The sequence below is a fragment of the Dromiciops gliroides genome, chromosome 2 (assembly GCF_019393635.1).
Source record: "Dromiciops gliroides isolate mDroGli1 chromosome 2, mDroGli1.pri, whole genome shotgun sequence".
Taxonomy (NCBI): Eukaryota; Metazoa; Chordata; class Mammalia; order Microbiotheria; family Microbiotheriidae; genus Dromiciops; species Dromiciops gliroides.
Genome location: NC_057862.1, coordinates 509,125,918 through 509,147,311, shown reverse-complemented (window position 1 = coordinate 509,147,311; position 21,394 = coordinate 509,125,918). Strand labels below are relative to the sequence as shown.

The 21,394-nt window shown below is 37.0% G+C and overlaps 1 protein-coding gene across 10 annotated transcripts in view; it reads right to left on the bottom strand.

Annotated features, from left to right (window-relative positions):
- DLGAP2 (DLG associated protein 2) overlaps positions 1 to 21,394 on the bottom strand; it is a 1,236,668-nt gene that overhangs the window by 153,405 nt on the left and 1,061,869 nt on the right. For all 10 annotated transcript variants that reach the window (XM_043984242.1, XM_043984239.1, XM_043984244.1 and 7 more), the window contains one exon: positions 21,175 to 21,386. In XM_043984242.1, the coding sequence (XP_043840177.1) occupies positions 21,175 to 21,386 (212 nt within the window). The remainder of the gene's footprint in view (positions 1 to 21,174; positions 21,387 to 21,394) is intronic.

Sequence of the window (21,394 nt, the reverse complement as noted above, 5' to 3'; positions counted from 1 at the left end):
TTGGATGAAGACCTACAATAGCTATCTGGATAAATAAGTCCCCATCAATGCTTTAGCATGTTCCCTGACAGACCTGTAATCTACTTTCCAAACATCTCATCTATTTCTCCCTTCTGTGCAAGTGGTTTGTAGGACATTCTGATGAAAATATTGCTTCTGTTTCTGCCTCTAATGATATTAACCCAATGCTTCCCCTCTCTGATTCCTGCATTTCCTTAGATGTTCATGTCTTTTTAGTATTCTCTTTCTTTTGAAGATAGTATATCAGCATAGGGACCATTGGATTCTAATTGACTCAAGATGCTCTGTTTCCTTGGAGTGCCTTGAGAATGTGGTTGCTAGGTAAAGTTGTTAAAACAAGTAATTTCATATAGTTTCATATGCAAGTTCCCTGCACACACCCTTGGTATACAGTAGCAAAGCATATAACACAGCACCTGCTTTTATGTTATTTCCACTGATAAAAACCTAGCTATTTCTGATGTTGATATGATATACATATGTTAAATACATAATGTGTATTTAAGACGATATCAATATATCCACTTATGTAACACACAAAAAAGATTTGGAAAAAGTGATGCATGGCGGTGGAGGCAGAATCAGAGTAACATAGTCTGACTAATATGATATTATTTTCTTATGGTTTCTATGCATAGTTTATTTAAATAAACTGTGAAGAATCAAACATTTTCAATTTGTAAGAGAGTTTATATAACTAGTGCAATGTAGCAGGAAAAAGACCCCCCCCCCAAATCATGGACGTGAGTCAGCAGACCTTAGTTCCTGTCCTGGATTAGCAGTTAATAACTGCAAACTTGGATCAGTCACTTAACCTTATTTAGTTTTCTTATCTGTAAAATGGGAATAAAAACAGTTATACTACCTCCTTCACAAGGTTGTTCTGAGAAAAAGCACTTTTTGAACTCAGAGTGGTAGACCATGTGGGTGAGTATAATTTTGTTTGAAAATCAGAATAACATTTGCTTGTTCATAAACTGGTAGTAAATCCCTGTCCTTGGTGATCTTTCAAAAATCACTGACAGTAGCTAAGCAATGATATTGGTGTTGTATGCCTTGAATATTTCAGAGAAGTTAGATGTTGTTTTACAAGCTCCCAATTTATTTTGGGTATTAAAATAAATAGCTACTATAGCTCCTATGTTGCAATGGAGATGAGAAATGTTCAAGTTGACACCATCCCAGGGTCTACCCAGTTCACCAGTTTTTGATCTGCACTTTTGGGAGTATTTGGGGGGAAATATCTGGGAGAGAAGAGCTAGAAGGAGTTAGTGGGAGTATTGGAGTTTATTATTCATCTGGGGGTGGCATGATTAGGCAAGAGTTAATCAATTCTCCTGGTCTCCAAGTGAGTATTTCCACCCTTTTCTTTTTGTAACATAGGATGTTCAGCAGACTGCTGTTTTTGCTGTTGTTTTTGCTGGGCTGAGTGGCCAGAAGTGATACAACACCAGTTTGGGATTTGAGCTAACTCTGAGATACTTTCCAGAGCAATGATACAAGGCAATCATAGTACCCTCTCTCTCCATTTTCCTTTCCTCCCAAACCTTCCCATAAGGGAAGAAAGCAGTTACCCCCTTTACTTGTCAAATCCAGAGTTTTGAATGAGGAAGGAATAAAAAAAAAAACTGATTTAGTCTCCAAAGTTAGTAGCATGACTGATGATTGCTTTCTAGCCAAAATGAACTGTTCCTCTCCATTTTGCCCACTCTTTCCTTGCTATTATTTTATTCCCCTTTATATAAAAGAAGATCTAGTGGCTACTTATCCTTGTTGTATATGGTAGCATTGGTTAAGGCTTAGACCTAAGAAGAAGGAGAAATATCCTCAGGTTCATCTGTGGCACTGGAAGGTTGAAACAGATTGTGAAGCTAATACTGATGCAAGGACAGCTACACAGTACAGTGGATAGTGTTGGGACTGAAGTTTGGAAGACTCATCCTCCAGAGTTCAAATCTGGTCTAAAACACTAACTAGCTACATGCGTGACACTGGACAAGTTGTTTAATCCTGTTTGCCCCAGTTTCCTCATCTGTAAAATGAGCTAGAGAAGGAAATGGCAAAGCATTCCAGTATCTTTGCTAAGAAAATCCCAAATGGGGCCACAAAGAGTCAGCCATAATTCAACAATCACAATACTTATGTGGCTAACTACAGAACAGAAATGGACATTTCCTGGTTTTAATTCCTTGCCTTCCCGCCCCCCCCCCCCCCATGGAAAGAAGGGAGAGGCAAATCTTGGAGGATATGGGAAACTAATGGGAGTTGTTTCCTTACCTAGTTGGGGGAGGGGGTGGTTAAGGAAGAGAAGGAGAAATGTTTTGAGGAGGAAATTACCTTATATTAATAGCCATTTCTCCAAACATCTCTCCGAAGTAGTTTGGATCCCACTTCATTTGTACAACATAGCAACAGCATCAAGTGCTATAGATTGTCAATATCTTATAAAGTAAGGAAAAGGTAAGCATATACCTGAAGGCCTGGTTCAGTGCTTAACTGTTGCCTGCCCACATGCCCCCAAGAATGTGAACAAACTCTCTAACTTTTTAACTTGCCAATAATAATAATAACTCTCCAACTAACTTCTGCACCCTCTCTTCCAGAAATCCCTCCAAATACTACCTGAAGTACAAGTGTTTGTTTTTTTTTTTAATGTCAGCACCTGATGGATGCTAGAATAGCATCTGTTTTTAAACTTCTGTCATCTCCAATAACAAGTTAGGGGCTACTTTCACTTGGTAGTTTCTGTTGATGGTTAGGGTTAGAATAAAAATATTTAAAGAAACAACAAAATTGCAACAGCAAACTTGAAGACAAGATCTCCTGAACTGCAGAGAAAGGCTCATTTTTAAAATGGTTATATAAAGATAGGATATGTCATTATTTAAATGTTGACTCCTGCTTGAATGTGAGCTCCTTGGGGTCACAGAGTGCGATTTTGTTTTTGTATCTTCAGTGCTGAGCACAGTGTCTGACCTTAAAATGGGATTAATAAATGTTTTTGAGCTAAATAATCTCATTAAATTGGCAGGGATTCAAATAAATAAATAAATAAACAAATATATATATATGTGTATATATATATTTGAAAATATTAATTCCACTTAGTTAAAAAATATTGTTTTATTGAATAATTTTTGAATTCATCTTTTTAATCCAATATGTCCTGTCTTGCACTCTTTACTAGGAGGTAGATAGCCACAGGACTGAGACCTCATCTTTTGCTATAAGCTGACAGGCTGAGTGGAAACAGCATGTGAGCCATATTGCTAGCCCTAACTAGCTCAGGGACATGAGGAGATGTGAGAGAATCAGCAGGGAACCATCAGAAGGAAAAAGCAGAGATCCTTGTCTGGGAAAAAACAAAACAGCAGGCTCAGGCAGATCGGGAAAGGCTTATTTAGAAAATGGCACTTGAGTAGAGACTTGAAGGACATGCAGGATTCCAAGAGGCAAAGGTAAAGAGGGAGAGCATTTCAGGCATGGGGGAAAAACCAATACAAAGACATGGTGATAAGAGATGGTGTATTGTGTGTGTAGAACAACATGTAGGTCAGTAGGGCTAAATTTGTGCTTGGGAGCAAATCTGTGAAATTAGGGGTCTGGGAAAGACAGCTAAGATTCCTTACAGCCCTAGATCTAAAATCTGTGATCCTATGAGAAGCATGTAAGAAAAACAGAAATGTAGGAAGGAATCAGATCATGAAGAGCTTTACATGTTTATGTTTGATATTTGATATAATAGAGAGCCACTGAAGTTAATTGATTGGGGGTGATGGTGGTGGGGTAGGTGACATGGTCAGATCTGAGCTTTAGAAAACTCACTTTGGTACCTGTGTGAAGGATGGATCAGAGAGAAGACTTGAGGTAGAGGAGACAAGAATGAGGCTATTGTACTAGTCCAGATTAGAGGTGATAAGGGTCTGAAGTAGAGGGAAGTGAACATAGGTGAGGGAAGTTATAGAAGTAGAAAAGATAAGATTTGACTACTGATTAGATATGTAATGAGTGAAGACTTATCCATCCCCTAAGGACATCCAATTTATTTCAAATCCATTGTTTGTCCTATCAGTTTTCATTCTTGAAACTTAGGCAGTCAACCAAATCCTTGAGCCCATCATTAATATGGAAAAATCAGAGTTTTTAAGAGAGAGTGTACTTTTCTTACACTTGTGACAATGACATCTGTGAATCAGAACTCTGAAGAAGCCTGCCATGTTTATTCTGGGGATCATTTGACAATCATGGGAGACACAGACTTCAGCACCCCCAGAGGGATTTTGAAATGGAAATTTCCTATCTGCTAAGCTTTCCAGATCATTGCACAGATTCCCCTGGTGCTGGAGAGAACAAAAATGTGTCTTAAATAGAATCAATGGGAATCGCATTGCGTTTTTATCCAGAAATATCATGGTTCTGGAATGTCACTTAACTTCTTTCCTCAAGTCAGTTACCTCTATGCATGAATGGAGAGAAATATGGAAAAGAGACGGGTTTTTTGAAACTTAAAATTCAAACATAAGGATGCCATGAGGTTCTCTCTTTTTCTCCATTTGTTCACTATGCAGTCATTTCTCTTCCAGAAAATTACTTTTTCACCCACTTGGAACTCAATCATATAACTCTAACTCAGGTCTTAAATAGCTCATATGTAGCAGTGGGAAAGAACATTGGATTCAGAGTCAGAGGACCTGGGTTTGAATCCTGATTTTGATACTTACTACTTGTGTGACCACATTTCTTTATCTATAAAAGGAAGGGAAAGAAGTGTACTATATCAAACTCAAATGGAAATGCCCTGAAGGCCATAAATCAACAGTTTTAAAATGTAATCTCATAAAAAATTTTATTATATTTTTGTTTTGTTAACTATTTTCCAGTTATAGGACTTGACATGTCTGTCACCTAGACCAGAGCTTCTTAAACTTTTTCCACTTGCCACCCCTTTTCACCTCAGCAATTTTTATACAACTCTGGGTATATAGGTATATTGAATAGGTATACAGGTAATTCACTGCCAGATTTTTTTGCAGCCCCCACATTCAGTTATCTGACCCCATATGGGGGCACAACCTACAGTTTAAGAAGCTTTGATCTAGACTATACTGCATTATTTAAAATTTTTTTTTCATTTATCAAACTTTTATTTTCTCTCCCTTCTACCTTCTCCCCACCTCACTAGGAAAAAAAGGGGAAAAAAAAACCACACCAAAACCCTTGCAATAAATATGCATGGTCAAGCAAAAACAAAAAGCCATATTAGCAATGTCTAAAAATGTGTCTCATTCTGTATATTTGTCAAGAGGGAGATTGTATTCTTAATCATTAGTCTTCTGGAATTATGGTTAATGTCTGATCATTAATCAGAATTCTTAAATCTTTCACTTTGGCAAAACTGGCTAAAAAAGAAAAAGTGAAATGATAAATGGAGGAAAATAAGCACATTAAATAAATGTTGCTAGAGCTATGAATTGGTAGAGTTATTTTGTAGAACAATTTGGAACTAGGTCCTAAAACTTATTAAACAGTGCTAATATATCCTTTGAGAAAGCAATAACACGACTGGTCCTGTATTCCAAACAGATATAAGAAAGAAGAAAAGTTTAATATATAAAAGATATTTATTGAAACTTTTTTGTGGTAGCGAAGAACTGAAAATTAAGGGAATGCCCATAAATTAATCTGAACAAATTTTGGTGTGTTCATTTAATGGAATAAGAAATGACACCGAATGGTTTCAAAGAAACCTAGGAAAACATGCATGATCTAATGCAGTGAAATGAGCAAAAGGAGGAAAACAATTCATACCATGTCATGCCTGTCTCCACCTCTCCCCGCCTTCCCCCTACCCCGAACCATGTTGTTATCCTTCAAAATAGTTTATAGCTCAGCTGCTCAAAGAACTTGGTGCTAATACTAAATGACTGTTCAAGCCATACACTAAAGAAAATTCACTGCCTTAATGTTTTATATAGCTCTGTACAGGTATCACTAGTTATTATTTTAAAATAATATTATTGTTAGCTCTGTGTTGTATATTTCTGTGTATGAATAGATGTGTGTCTATGTTTTCTTCTTTATTAGACTGTGAATTCTTAAGAGATGTTTATTTCCTTTTTATCTTCCCATAGTGCTCTACATGTAGCAATCATTCCAGATATTATTGATTCCTGCATTTGCTATTTATTATCTTTATAATTTCATTAGTTTCAAATGAGTAAGTATCCAGTGAACTTTAATTATTCTTGATTTCTATAGAATGGTTGAGTTATCCTTCTATTAAATCCTATTGATGTAATTAATGTTTATGGGAATTAATAAATTTAATATTTTACCATCAAAACAATAAAATAATCATTTCCCTTAAAAGATATATTGCTCCTATTCTATATAGCTGTAATCAAGTCTTTTATCTTACTGAAGAAAAGATAATGGGAGAGTGAAGTTAGGAAAATAACACTTTTATTTAATCATTTCAGTTTTATAAGAATTCAAGTATAATAATATATCTTAGAGATTATAGTAGTAACCTGTGGTACATAAACTTCCAATATAATTAGTTTTCCTTTTTAATCCTATGCATTTTATGCATTTAAAAACATTATTTTGAAAAGGGGTTCATAGATTTCAGCCTAATGCCAAAGAAATCCATGATATAAAGAGAGTGAAAAATCCTTTTCTCAGGAGGCAGTTAAGTGGCTCAGTGAATAGACCTATAGTCAAGAAGACCTGATTTTAAATCAGGCCTCAGATACATCCTATGTTTGTGATCTTGCATAAGTCATTTACTACTGTCTGCCTCAGTTTCCTCAACTGTAAAACAGGGATAATAATAGTACCTACCACCCAGGATTGTTGTGAGGATCAAATGAAAAGATACTTATAAAACACTTAACTCAGTGTCTGGCACATATGAGGTGCTTAATAAATGCTTGCTTCCTTCCTATCTTAGAGACTTGATTAGAGCAGGAACTTTTTTTCTCTCTCCAAAGTCACTGTATATAATAGATATGTAATAAATGATCGGTGAATTAAATTCAGCAAACATTTGTTAAACACCAGCCATGTGGAACACACTTTGCTAGGCACTGGGGATGTAGAGACAGACATGAAATATTCCTTGTCTTCAAGAAGTTTTCATTCTCTTAGGGCATGTGAGGGTAGGGATCTGATATACATGGGTTAGATAAGTATAAGATAGAATATGAATCCAGAAAAACTTTGATTTTCTTTCTTTTTGTTCTATCATGTTGCTCCTTACCTCCATTCTTATGGGTCCCTTCTCCCTCTTATGAGTTCTTCCCTAAAACCCCATTTTGGAGGAGGGTCCAGATCAGACATTTTTCATTCTCTGGATTAAACCACTATGCTTCTGCTTCCTTTCCCCTCCATCCTTTCTTCCATCTTGGAGTTCTTCCGGGAACCTTCTTTTTGGGGAAGGACCCAGAGCAGCTATCCCTTATTCTCCAGGCTTTGCTGACTGCCACTATGTTCCTGGCCCTCTTTTTTTTGTTGTTGTTAAGTCTTTTTTACTTTAGGCCTGGCACTTTATTCTTTGTACCACCTAGTTGTCCAACCTTGTTTTTAGTTCCTATTTTATGTACACTTAGTCCAGTGCCTAGCATAGTAGGGTTTTTTTTTTTGTTTGTGTGTGTGTGTGTGTGTGTGTGTATGTTTTTAGGAACAAACATTTATTTTATTTTTTCCAGTTACATGTAAAGGTAGTTTTCAACATTCATTTTCATAAGATTTAGAGTTCCAAATTTTTCTCCTTCCCTCCTTCCCTTTCCTCCCCCCTCCACAAAATCACAACCAGGTTATATATGTACAATCCACAAGTGTTTTTTTTTTATCAGTTTTTTATCAGTTCTTTCTATGGGGTGCATAGTAAGGTTCCTCATTAGTTCCTTGGGATTGTCTTGGATCATTGCATTGCTGAGAAGAGTTAAGTCATTCACAATTGCTCATAGAACAATACTGCTGTCACTATGCACAATGTCCTCCCAGCTCTGCTCACTTCACTATACAATGATGTTCATTAGTCTTTCCAGGTTTTTGGGGGATCATCCTATTTGTCATTTCCTGTAGCACAAGACCATTCCACTACAATCATATAGCACAGCTTTTTCCATCATTCCTCAGTTGATGGATATTTCCTTGATTCTCAATTCTTAGCTTCCACCAAGAGTTGCTATAAGGAGGAGTTCAGAGAAACCTGGAGGGTCTTGCCTGAGCTGATGATGAGTGAGATGAGCAGAACCAGAAGAACATTGTACACAGTATCATCAACATTGAGTGTTGATCTACTGTGATGGACTATATTCACCAATGCAATGGTACAGAAGAGTTCCAGGGAACTCATGATGGAAGAGGATCTCCAAATCCAAGAAAAAAAAAAAAGGAACTGTGGAGTATAGATGCTAAGTGAACCATGCTGTTTCTTTTGTTTTTGGTGCTGGTTTTTTTTTCTATTTTGAGGTTTTTCATCATTGCTCTGATTTTTTCTCTTATAACAGGACTAATGCAGAAATGGGATTAATGTTATTATGTGTATATATGTGTGTATAGATATATATCTATATCTATATGTATATGTATATAGATATATAGATATAACCTATATCAGATTACCTGCTGTCTAGGGGAGGGGGGGGGAGGGAGGGGAGGGAGAGAGAAAAATCTGAAATTGTAAAGCTTGTATAAACAAAAGTTGAGAACTATCTTTACATGTAATGGAAAAAATAAAATACCTTATATGTAAAAAAAAATAAAAGAGTTGCTATAAATACTTTTTGTACAATTTTTCCCCCTTTTCTCTTTTTCATGATTACTATTACTAACTGTTTCCCTTCCATCCTATTCCCTTCTCCATGATATTTATTCTATTATCCATCTTCTTTCATCCTATCCCTCTTCAAAAGGGATTTGCTTGTCTGTCCCCTCCCCCACTCTGCCCTTCCTTCTTTTGTCCCTCTCTCTTTATCCCCTTCCCCTCCTATTTTCCTGCAAGGTTAGAGAGATTACTTCACCCAATTGAGCCAATCCCTCCTTGAGCCAATTCTAATGAGATTGAGGTCTTTGAGCCAATTCTGATGAGTGTTAGGCTCATTTACTGCCCAGATTAAATAGATTACTATACCCAGTTGGGTGTGTGTGTTAGTCCCTCCTTGAGGAAGCTCTAATGAGTTTAAGGTCTTTGAGCTTTTTCAGATGAGTGTAAAATTCATTTACTGCCCTGATCCTCTCCCATCTCTTCCCCCACTCCATAAGCCTTTTCCTGTTTCCTTCATGTAGGATTTCACCTCTGCCCTTCCCCCTCCCCCAGTGCATTCCTTTCACCCCTCAATTTAACCCTAAAGATGTCATCACCTAGCTAGGTGACACAGTGGACAAAGCATCACCCCTGGACCCAGGAGGATCCCAGCAAAAACCCAGCCTCAGACACAAGACAGTCACCCACTGTACGACCCCAGGTATGTCCCCCAGTTCTAATTTTTTATGGTTTTCTAGGGTCTTATACTACAAAGTCAAATTTGCCATTAAGTTCAGATCTTTTCATCATGAATATCTGAAAGTCTTCTTTTTCATTAAAGTCCCATTTTTCCCGCTGAAAGATTATGCTGAGTTTTGCTGGGTAGGTGATTCTTGGTTGTAATCCCATTTCCTTTGCCCTCAGGAATATCATATTCCATGCCCTCTGGTCCTTTAATGTAGAAGCTGCTAGATCTTGTGCTATCCTGACTGGGGCTCCACACTACTTGAATTCTTTCTTTTTGGCACCTTGCAATATTTTCTCCTTGACCTGAGAGCTCTAGAATTTGGCTATAATATTCCTAGGAGTTTTCCTTTTGGGATCTCTTTCTGGAGGTGATTGGTGGATTCTTTCAATCTGTATTTTAGCTTCTTCTTCTAGAATTTCAGGGCAATTTTCCCTGAGAACATCTTGGAAGATGATGTCTAAGCTCTTTCCTTGATCATGTTTTCAGGTAGACCAATAATTTTCAAATTATCTCTCCTGGACCTATTTTCCAGGTCAGCAGTTTTTCCCAGAAGATATTTCATATCACCCTTTATTTTTTATTCATTTGGATTTGCTTTATTGTGTCTTGGTTTCTCATAAAGTCACTGGCTTCCATTTATTCAATCCTTGTTCTTAGGCAATTATTTTCATCAGAGAGCTTTTGTACCTCCTTTTCCATTTGGCCAATTTGACTTTTCAAGCTGTTGACTTTTTTCTCATGTCTTTCTTGCATCACCCTCATTTCTCATTCCATTTTTTCCTCTACCTCTCTAATTTTATCTTCAAAGTCCTTTTTGAGGGCCTCTATGGCCTGAGACCAATTCATATTTTTCTTTGAAGCTTTATCTATAGGGGCCATGATGTTGACCTCTTCCTCTGAGGGTGCACCTTGGTCTTCCTTGTTACTGAAGAAACTTTCTATGGTCCTCACCTTTCTCTGTCTGCTCATCTTGCCTTTCTTTTACTTGCCTTTTAGCTCCTTAAATTATGACACTGTTTCCAGGCTGCAGTATCCCAAGCTTAAGAAGTCCCAGATAGTATGATTTAAGGAGGATCAGGTTCTTCACTTGCCTGGCCTGTTTCCTGGGCTGTAAATGACACCAGACCAACTTGCTAATCAACCAGCTTTGTGTTGTGGTTGTTAGCTCCAATGAGCCTGTGCCCCTCCCTCACGTGGGCCACTGCAACTCAAGCCTACCTCCTGGTTCTTAGCAGGAGTGAAAAATCCAAGTTCTGCCTCAGCACCAGCCTAGACCTCTGTAGTCTCCCCCCTGCCCAGGGCTCTGCCATCTCAGCAGACTGTGTGCTTAGTTCCAGATGACACTGGTGCTTTACCTGATTCAGAGGCTCTGGGGGTCTCCTTCTCTGGTGGGGCCTTCCTGGGACTAGATCTGTGTCAGGGTGATTGTGGGGTTGGGCTCGACTCCTGTATCAGCACAGCAGCTCCCTCCTTCTGACCTTCCAAGCTGTTCTTTCTTCAAATAGTAGGTTTTTTGTTTTTTGTTTTCTTTTTTTAAACAGAGCAATGGGGGTTAAGTGACTTGCCCAGGGTCACACAGCTAGTAAGTGTCAAGTGTCTGAGGCCGGATTTGAACTCAGGTACTCCTGAATCCAGGGCTGGTGATTTATCCACTGTGCCACCTACTCGCCCCCCAAATAGTAGGTTTTTAATAAATGTTTATTGACTGATTGTTATCTTTCTCCATTAGAATGGAAACTCCTTGAGGGCAGGTCTTTCTTTTGCTTGTATATCCTTAGTATTTATTGATCACAGTGCCTGGCACATAGCAAGCATTTTACAAATGCTTGTTGACTATTAATTGACTACTAGATGATTTGCAATTTTTTTCTCTTTCTGTTTGAGATGCATTTGAGAATACATTCATATATGAATGTATTCAAGTGTGAACTTATGATAAGTATATCATAGTTAAGGAGACTCCAAGAGAACAGAAAGGTAAAGAGAAATGACGTACTGGAATTTTATAAGTTTATTACAGAAATCCATATAATTAAATATACCCATAGCTAATGCTAAGGTTAACTGCTATCTTGCTTGAATAAGAGTGAAATGAAGCCTGTATAATACTGTGATGAAAGTGATTTACTTAATTTTGAATCTTTGGAACTAGAAAAAATTAGACAAGCATGCTGAGAGTCATTGAGTCAATTAAACTTTTAGGGCTAAAGCATGGAAAGTTTTACATGAACTGTTACAAAATAAAGGAAGTTGTAATAACTACAAACAATTTAAATGGAAAGGACAACGACAAAATAATAAAAAATGATTGTGGGGCAGCTAGGTGGCACAGTGGATAAAGGATTGACTCTGGATTCAGGAAGACCTGAGTTCAAATCCGGCCTCAGACACTTGACACTTACTAGCTGTGTGACTCTAGGCAAGTCACTTAACCCTGTTGCCTTGAAAAAAACCCCCAAAAACAAAGAAACAAAAAAATGAATGTTGTAAAGTTACCAAAAAAAAAAACCCCAAAAAACAAAACCCAAGCCTGGTTCCAACGAACACATATGAGAAAATATCTTTCCCTACTCCTTTGAAGAAATAAGCAGGGGAGGTCTATGGGTGTGGGATATTGCATAGATTAGCAGATTTATTTGATATATTGATTGGTTTTGCTGAACATAGTATTCTCATTCCTTTTTTTAAAAGAAAAAATCTGTTATATGGGATAGCTTTCTAGAAGAGGGAGAGAGGAGCAACAGAGGAGATTTAGGTAATGTAAAAACAAAAAAGTATCAATACTATTTATTCTGAACAACTTTAAGGTCTTTTGTAGTTAACTGAACTAAAGATTTATTCATTCATTTACTCATTCATTCAACAATCATTTGTTATATGCCTACCACATGAAAAGAAGCACTGTTATAGACAGACTAAGCAAACACCCCCCATCCCCACCCCCACCCCCAACCTAGAAGCTAGTTCCAGTCTTTCTTAGTCTTTCAAATTCAATGAAAGAACTCTTCTAATCCAATTTGTTTACAACCACCCTTCAATGTACATACTTTTCCTACCTTCTACTTAATACAACCTAGAGAAACATGTGGGGCTAGATGGACTCTGAAGTCCCTTCAACTCTCAGATTCTGTGATTCTCTTGCTTTTCTTGTTACTCCTTCAAAGTGTTTTAGTGTTTAACTCATTTTGAGTAGCTCTCTAGAACTTTGTATTTGGAAAGTTAATCTAGTCTCTTTATCTACCAATGTGTAGTTTTCAACTGGTGGGCCACAGCAATGGCTCCTTCCTTCCCTCCTTCTCTCTCTCTCTCTCTCTCTCTCTCATATGTATCTATCATGTATCTATCTATCTATCAATCAATCATAAAAGGGTTGGACTAGATGACCTAAGATGCCCCCTCCAGCTTTAGATTAATGATTAATATTTATTGAGAACCAACCATAGGGAAGGCACATTTCCAGGCACTATGTGGTTTACTTGAGAAAATTTCAATTGTAACACTTGATTCCAGAAAATGATTCAAGCAATGAATCTGTAGAAGTCCAATTAGGAAACATATTATAATTATTAATGAAGATGCTGAGGTTCTCTCCCCTCCTACATTTTAGCAGCAGGAAGACAAGATGGTTTTCAGCAGAATCAGGAGTTGTGGCTTTGTTCCAAGAAATAAACTTGAAACAGGACTTCTGTCAGAATCTAGATATCTCCTTCACAGCAGGCCTCATCATATTATGTTCTCCCCAAAGAAAGACTGATAATAGCCAATTCAAAATACAGTTTTCTAGGGCCTTAGTTAGGCAGATTTTGAAAGAACTTCAGATCCTGATCATTCTGTAGTATTGCATAGTTAAATGGGCTTCATATCAGCTCTCAGTGGCTTAATGGGACAAAATGAGAATCCAATGATAAGAAGGTGAACCTACACCTATAAAATTAAAATTAAAATATGATTACTGGGTTTATTTTGCCATTTGATTTGCATGTTTAAATACATTGATGCTAGTCATACTTGTTTTCTTGTGCATATCAAGTGGAGAATAAAGCCCTTAGGGATGCTTTAAAAAACAAAATTTGTGTGTTTTTTTTTTAATCATCTGAATCACTGCATCTTAAAAGATTTTGTAAGTCAGCTCCTACTGCTAGAGTTTCATGGTGTAAAAGTGAATAAACATTCAGTACACTGCTAAATCAGATTATTTAAAATTTTATCTTAAATAGGATTTTGGAGCTTTAGATTTCTTTTCTAAAAATCTTCTAAGTAGAATACAAAGCCAATTCCAAAATGCAGACTTAATTTATTGGCAAAACAGAAAATTAAGTTAATTAAAGTGATTCCCACACCTTCTCATCTCAGTGCAACTGTGAATACCTTGGGAGTGTGAATAACAATTACTATTAGTGAATTTTGCTGGTATTTTTATAGGGACTGAAAAGGACAAGCTGTAAGAGGTACTTTAAACCTTTGGTTCTAGTTCATACTAATGCCATTTTCTTCTTTTCTTCAAGATGTATAGGTGTAATTCCCCCATTTTTGTTTCCTATAGCAGGGCTTCTTAAAGTTTTTCCACTCATGAATCCTTTTCACCTGAGAAACTTTTACATGATCCTGGGTATGTATGCATATAAATAGGTATACATAACCTTTTACTGTTGCCAAATTTTTGTGACTCCCACATTCAGTTACATGACCCCATTTGGGGTCGCAACCCACAGTTTAAGAAGTTTTGTACTATAGTAATCCCTTCCTTTCCTTTCCCTCCTAACATCCTAGATGTGGTTCTATTCATCATGCACTAAGTTTTAATGGTTACAGGAAGGAACCCGGAGAGGTATAGTGGAAAGGACCTTTTACTGGAAATCTGGAGAACTGATTTTGAATAGGAGCTCTAAAGCTTACTAGGCAAATGACTTTAGGCAAATCATTCAACCCTCTGAACCTTAGTTGCCTCATCTAGGAAATGTTCTTGCTACTTACAGCATAGGAGTTGTGAGGAAAGCACTTCATAAACCTTAAAATATTTACTGCAAAAATTGTGAGCCTTTCTTTTAAAAAAGAAGAAACAAAAGGTGAGTACATGGAGACTATTGCTAGGAAGTAAAAATGGTAACTTAATCCATGACTTTAGGCAAGTTACTTCAACATTCTGAGCTTGTTTCTTCAATTGTGAAATTTATGAGATTGGATTAGATGTTCAGCAAGGTCCTTTTTTTTTTTTTTTGAGTTAAGCTTTTTATTTCATGTTTCAAAAAAAATGTAGCCAAACAGAACAAAGCCCATATCATCATCAGTCTCCTCAGATTCTTCTTTTTTTGCTTCCTCTTTCTTCTCCTAAGCTGGGGCCACTGAGTTAACAGGAGCAGCACCTCCAGCAGGGGCAGCACCACCAACTGCTGGGGCAGATCCACCAACTCCTACATTGCAGATGAGACTTGCAGCGTTTACATTGTTCAGGGCCTTTGCAAATAATCCAGGCCAGAATGGTTCAACACTTACACCTGCTGCTTTAATGAGGGCATTAATTTTATCCTCTGTGACCATGACTGTAACTTCATAGTCGTGAAGGATGAGGGCAGAGTATATGCAAGCAAGCTCAGAGATGGCTATTTAGGGAAATGGATGAGGAGAGACTTGTTTGTAGTGATGCTCGTCACCAGCTGAACTGAGGATTCACCCCAACTCGGCCTTAGCTTCTGAAGAAGAACCAAGCACCTTATAGACAACTGAAGAGCCACAAGGTCCTTTTAAGTCCTATATCTTATGAACCTTGGATTTAGAAATATTTGACTATGTCATTGTACTCAGGGAAAATCAACAACTGGTAGAGACTAAATGAAATTACATTGAAAGTGACTAGTGAATCTAATAAAGTCTGGATATGAGCTTTAAGAGTTGGGGGAATTTTCCAACCTCTTCTTAGGTAAGTTTCTTTAGCTCCCATCATACCCCAGTTTGATGGTACTCTCTAGATACATAATACTACACTACTTTGACTTATTCTCATATCTGGTCAATTATTGAGACTTTTCCTTACTATTTTTTCTCATCCAATGCTTTTTGTTGTTGTTGTTGTGTGGCCCATTAACTCAGGATATGGTGATACGACTGATTGGTAATCTGATAAACAAATGTATTGCTTTAATGTCACCCCTAATTAGATGATGTCCAATATCTTCCTCTCCAAACTCTAGTCTTGTATTTCTAACTATTGGCTGCACATCTTCCCCTGGATATCCCTCCACCTTTCCATATTAATATGTGCAAAATGGAACATATATTCCCCCCTTCCCTATACTTGACTATTCCCCAAATTTCTTCTGATGGCACCACCATCCTCTCAGTCACCCAGGTTCAAACCTTCATTAATGGAACATATATTCCCCCCTTCCCTATACTTGACTATTCCCCAAATTTCTTCTGATGGCACCACCATCCTCTCAGTCACCCAGGTTCAAACCTTCAAAGTCATCTTTGTTTCTTCCCTCTCTCCCATTTCATTGTCAAGTCCTATTGTTTCTTTCTCTGCTGTATTGCTTGCATCTACCTCCTTCTCCTCTTCACTTCTATATCAACCACTTTTTTCTCCCTTAGACTTTAAAAATAGCTTTTTAACAAGTTATCATGTCTCTATCCCCTTTCTAAGATGCCTTCCACTCCACTGACCAAATGATCTTACTGATGAATTGCTATAATTTTTAAAATCACTTCTCTACTCAAAAACTTCAGTGATTCCTGCTTCTAACTGAATAGGATAGAAACTTCTAGTTCTGGCATTCAAGGTCATCATTAATGTGATTCTTACCCAATTTTCCAAGTCTTTTCACTTCTCTTCCCTCCATGTTTCAGGGTCCTAGCCAAAAGTATTCTACCTTCCATTCTTCCTTCTCATCCTTCCATGTCCTGTGTATGTAGTCTTTACTCATTCCATTTCCCCACACCTGGGCATATCAGGTAGCTAGCTGGTCCAGTACAGTGAATAGAGTGTTGGGCCAGGAGTCAGGAAGAACTGACTTTGAATCTGGTCTTAGATATTTCCTAGTTGTGTGACCTTAGGCAAGTCACTTATTCTCTCTATTGCTCTCTTTCCTTAACTGGAAAATGAGGATGATAATAGCACCTACCTCACAGGGTTATTGTAAGGCTCAAATGAGATACTATTTGTGAATGGTGCTTATCAGAGTGCCTGACACATAGTAGATACTATATCAGTTTTCATTCCCTTCTCCTTTGCTTTTCCCCATTCCAGAAATAGACTACTTCTATACTTGTCATTGTCTGTTGAAGTCCTTCCCTTCTTTCAAAGCCTAGATGAGATGCCACCATGAAATCTTCTTTGATCACATCAGGTGAAAGTTGAACCTTACTTTTCAAATTTCTCATATTATGGTCTAGATCTCTCATTTGAACTTAATCTGATTCATTGTTGCATCAGTTTGTGTTTGTGTGTGTGTGTGTGTGTGTGTGTGTACTTGCTATTCCTGCTACTCATTAAATTATGTTACTTTAGAGCAGAATTTGCATTGTATCTTTTATTATATACACAATATTATGCTTTGTGTAGGCAACTGTATACCCCAGTTTTGTGAAAACCCTGTTACATAAAATATGTTTTGGGGAATAAATATATAATGCTACTGATGGTTTTTAACCACTGTTAATTCCCAGACTGTCCAAGTTCATAGAGGTGTAAGCATGGTGTACTAGAAAGTTTTGGATTTAGAGTCAAAAGACTTGGATTTAAGTTTCAGTGATGATATTTACTGTCAATACATTTAAGTACATCACTTCACCTTTCTTGGCCTCAGCTTCTTCAGCTGTGAAACAAGGGGCATATTGTGGAGGACTGTTTGATGAAGTAAGTTGTAAAGTGGGTAGCTTCTTTAGTCCCTTCTTACTTTGGCCATCTTTGATTCTACATTATAGTCTTCTTGTGAGAAAAATGTTTTGTAAACTGCAGTGAATTGGAAAAGCTTCCAAATGAGTGTGGCCATTATTGTGAAATGCCTCAGGACCACAGTATATGAGGATCATTTGAAGGAACTGAGAATATTTAACATGAAGAAGAGAGAATTTAACAGGTAATATAATTGTCTTCAAATATTTAAAGAACTTTCACTAGGGAGAAGATTAGAGGTATTTGGCCTGGCCCCAGTGGGAAGAAATAGAAATAATGAATCAAAATTGCAAAGAGGAACATTTAGATTTCATGTTAGGGAAAGAAAAACCCCTTCTTAAGAATTATAGTTGTCCCAAAGGGGAATGGGTTGCCTTGGGAGATAGTGTATCTTGCAGTCTCCAAGTGGGTTCAGCAGACATTTTTTTTTTCAGGGCAATGAGGGTTAAGTGACTTGCTCAGGGTCACACAGCTGGAAAGTGTCAAGTGTCTGAGATTGAATTTGAACTCAGGTCCTCCTGAATCCAGGGCCAGTGCTTTATCCACTGTGCCACTTAGCTGCCCCCACAGCAGCGATTTTCCAATAAAGTTTGGATATACTTTCAGATGTTGTAGAGAAGATTCTTGATCAGGTATGGGCTAGACTAGCTATTTCCTAAGGACCTTACCAAATGAAGTAATGTATGTAGAGACCTTTACAAACTTTAATGCTCTATGTAAATATCACCTATTATTATTTCAACTCTTACATTTGTTTATTCTATAATAAATGCAAACTATTAACATTAGTAATAAGTGAGTTTGCATAAATCCTATGCATTTTTTTCTAGCTCAGAAATGGAATTCTAACCTAAACTCAGAGGGACAAGCTAGGAATCCAAAGTTTGCTGTGTATAAACTATAAAGTAAATATGAAAAATGTAGAAAACTCAAGAGTTAGCTCAATCAACAGGTTACATAGTAAATTAATCAATACTCTTCTAAAAGTTTGTGGAAAACATCCTTTTACCCCTTGCTGATAAAATTGAATCTCACTGTCCTATCTTTTACAAAGCACTTGCAATTATGTTTGAGAGTATACAGCTGCCATTTTTGTATGCTGAGGAAGATGATGATCACACTCCTATTGATTCTTCTAGGGATACAATGAAAATAAATCCTGATTAATAATGCTGGTTGGGATGGAGCTGTGCATACCTTGTGACCCAGCAGTATCACTACTAGGTCTATATCCCAAAGAGATAATAAAGAAGGGAAAAGGACCCACATGTACAAACATATTTATAGCAGCTCTCTTTGTGGTGGCAAAGAATTGGAAATTGAGGGAATACCCATCAGTTGGAATGGCTGAACAAGTTGTGGTATATGAATGTAATGGAATATTATTGTGCTATAAGAAATGATGAGCAGGAGGAGGTCAGAGAAACCCAGAAGGACTTACATGAACTGATGCTGAGTGAGAGGAGCAGAACCAAGAGAACACTGAACACAATAACAGCAACACTGTGTGATGAACAATGGTGATAGACTTGGCTTCTCTTAGCAGAGCATTGATCCAAGACAATTCTAAAGGACTCATGATGGGAAATGCTCTCCACATCCAGAAAAAAGAACTATGGATTCTTAATGCAGATGGAACCATACAGTTTCTACTCTTTTTTGAGGTTTCCCCCTTTTGTTCTCATTCTTCTTTCACAACATAACTAATGCAGAAATATGTTTAATGTGATTGTATGTACGTCTATAACCCATATCAGATTGCTTTCTGTCTTGGGGAGGGGGAAAGGAAATGAGGGAGGGAAGAAAATTTAGAACTGAAAATATTATAAAAACATGTAGAAAACTATCTTTACATGTAACTGGAAAAAAATAAATGCTATTAATTTTTTTTAAAAGAAAAAAAGAAAAAAATTATGCTTATTGGGGCATCTAAGTGGCTTAGTGAATAGAGTGCTGGGCATTGAGTCAGAAAGACCTTAGTTCACTTCTGGCCTCAGACACTTACTAGCCATATGACCCTGGGCAAGTCACTTAACCCTATTTGCCTCAGTTTCCTTATTTGTAAAATGAGCTGGAGAAGGAAATAGCAAACTACTTTAGGATCTTTGCCAAGAAAACTCCAAAAGGGGTCATGAAGAGTCAAATATAACTGAAAAATGACTAAGCAACAAATGACAATAATGCTTGAATACGTCTGTGTTAACATGGTTCATTTTTTTTAATTACCAAGATTTCATGAAACATTATCTTTTAGCAGCTTGTGAATTCAAGTTTGTAAAAAAAAATTCCTGGAACCCAAAAAGAATTTTTCTTTCTGAAGATAATCATAACTTTCACCTTTGCTTTAATGGATATGACCAAATTTCTATTTTGGTTTGATAGTATGCCCCACAAACCAATACAGGCTGTTTTGAAGATTCAATATCCCCCATAGGTGATCAGTTGTAGTTGCCTCTCTTAATTGAAATGAATAACCCTATTAATATATTTTCAACTTTCTAAGTGGCTTACACATGTATTTGGTAAAAATCCTCTCAGATTTCACATATCACTTAGCTTGCCCCTCACATCATGAGAGAGAATACAAGCATAGTACTTTGAAAACCTCAAAGCTTCACATAATTGCTTTTTTTGTTGTTGTTCAGCCATCTGACTCTATGACCCCATTCAGGGTTTTCTTTACAAAGTATTGAAGTGGTTTGCTATTTCCTTCTCCAGCTCATTTTACAGATGAGGCAACTAAGGCAAATAAGGTTAAATTACTTGCTCAGGATCGCACAGCTAGTAAATATCTGAGGCCACATTTGAACTCAGGTCTTCCTGACTCCAGGCCAGGTGTTCTATATACATACCAACTAGCTTCCCAAATGCTAGCTAAATGTTACCTATTATCACATAATATATATTAAAGCTAATGATATAGGTATTTTATCTTGTGTTAGCCTGGAAACTACATGAAGACAAGGCCATGGCTTAGCCAAATTTTGTGTCTCCCCTTAACTATTGTTGGATTATTTTACATTGTATTTTGCTGTGTTTCATATGTTCACATGCAGAAGATGGCAGTTTTAGCCATTATAGAAATTTCTTGATTAGTTCTTAGACATCTTAAGTCAACTTAATAATTTACATTTTCCCAAGAAAATAGACTGTGAAGGAACAAATGGAAGGATTCAATCATGACAAATATACCAGCAAACCATTGTTCACATTTATAATATTTGTACTTCATACCCAGACAAAGCTTCTCAAGTAAAGCCTCTATTAGTTTATGTTTTGGTGTCAATGGAAAATAGACAATATTGTCACCAATCCAGCAGGATTTTGTTATGGCCAAAAAAAGTACATTTTCTCACTGGGAAGCACAAGTTTTTCTGGAAACTTGGAAAGATGCACTTATATTGTTAAAAGAAGTTTTTTTTTTTAATTAAAATTTCTGCAGTAAGAAAAAATCTGATTTGAATTTGTAATACTTTTTCATAATTAAAAAATATGAATTGATTAGACAGATTCTTTTAGAAAAAAATTTGACATCAAAATAGCTCGATAAGATTTCATTTTTAATGAGGTTATAACAAGAGCAAAAAATGACCATATATTTTCAAAAAGAAAGTTTTACATGACATGTTACATATTCATTTCAGTCATTATTTTATGGAAGTTATGACAGCTGGGAAAAGGTAGATAAATTTTCATCAGAAAGTACTTCTAGAGCAACGGTGAGCTGTTTTAGAAAAAGGAAGAAGAGTTCGCAAGCCTTACGTTTGGTGATCTCCAAGCGGTCTCTGTCCAATGGACTTTAACAACGCCTCTGGTCGCACTGCTACTTTTGGTGATGTTTTGGGGCTAGAGTCAGATTCTCCGCTCTCCTCATCTCCCATGGCTTTAATATAACTCCCACTCCTCATTCTCCTGCAAGGTATCTCCTCATCTTTACCGCCAGTGGGGTACCCTCCCCATTCATCTTGAGGCACCTGGGACA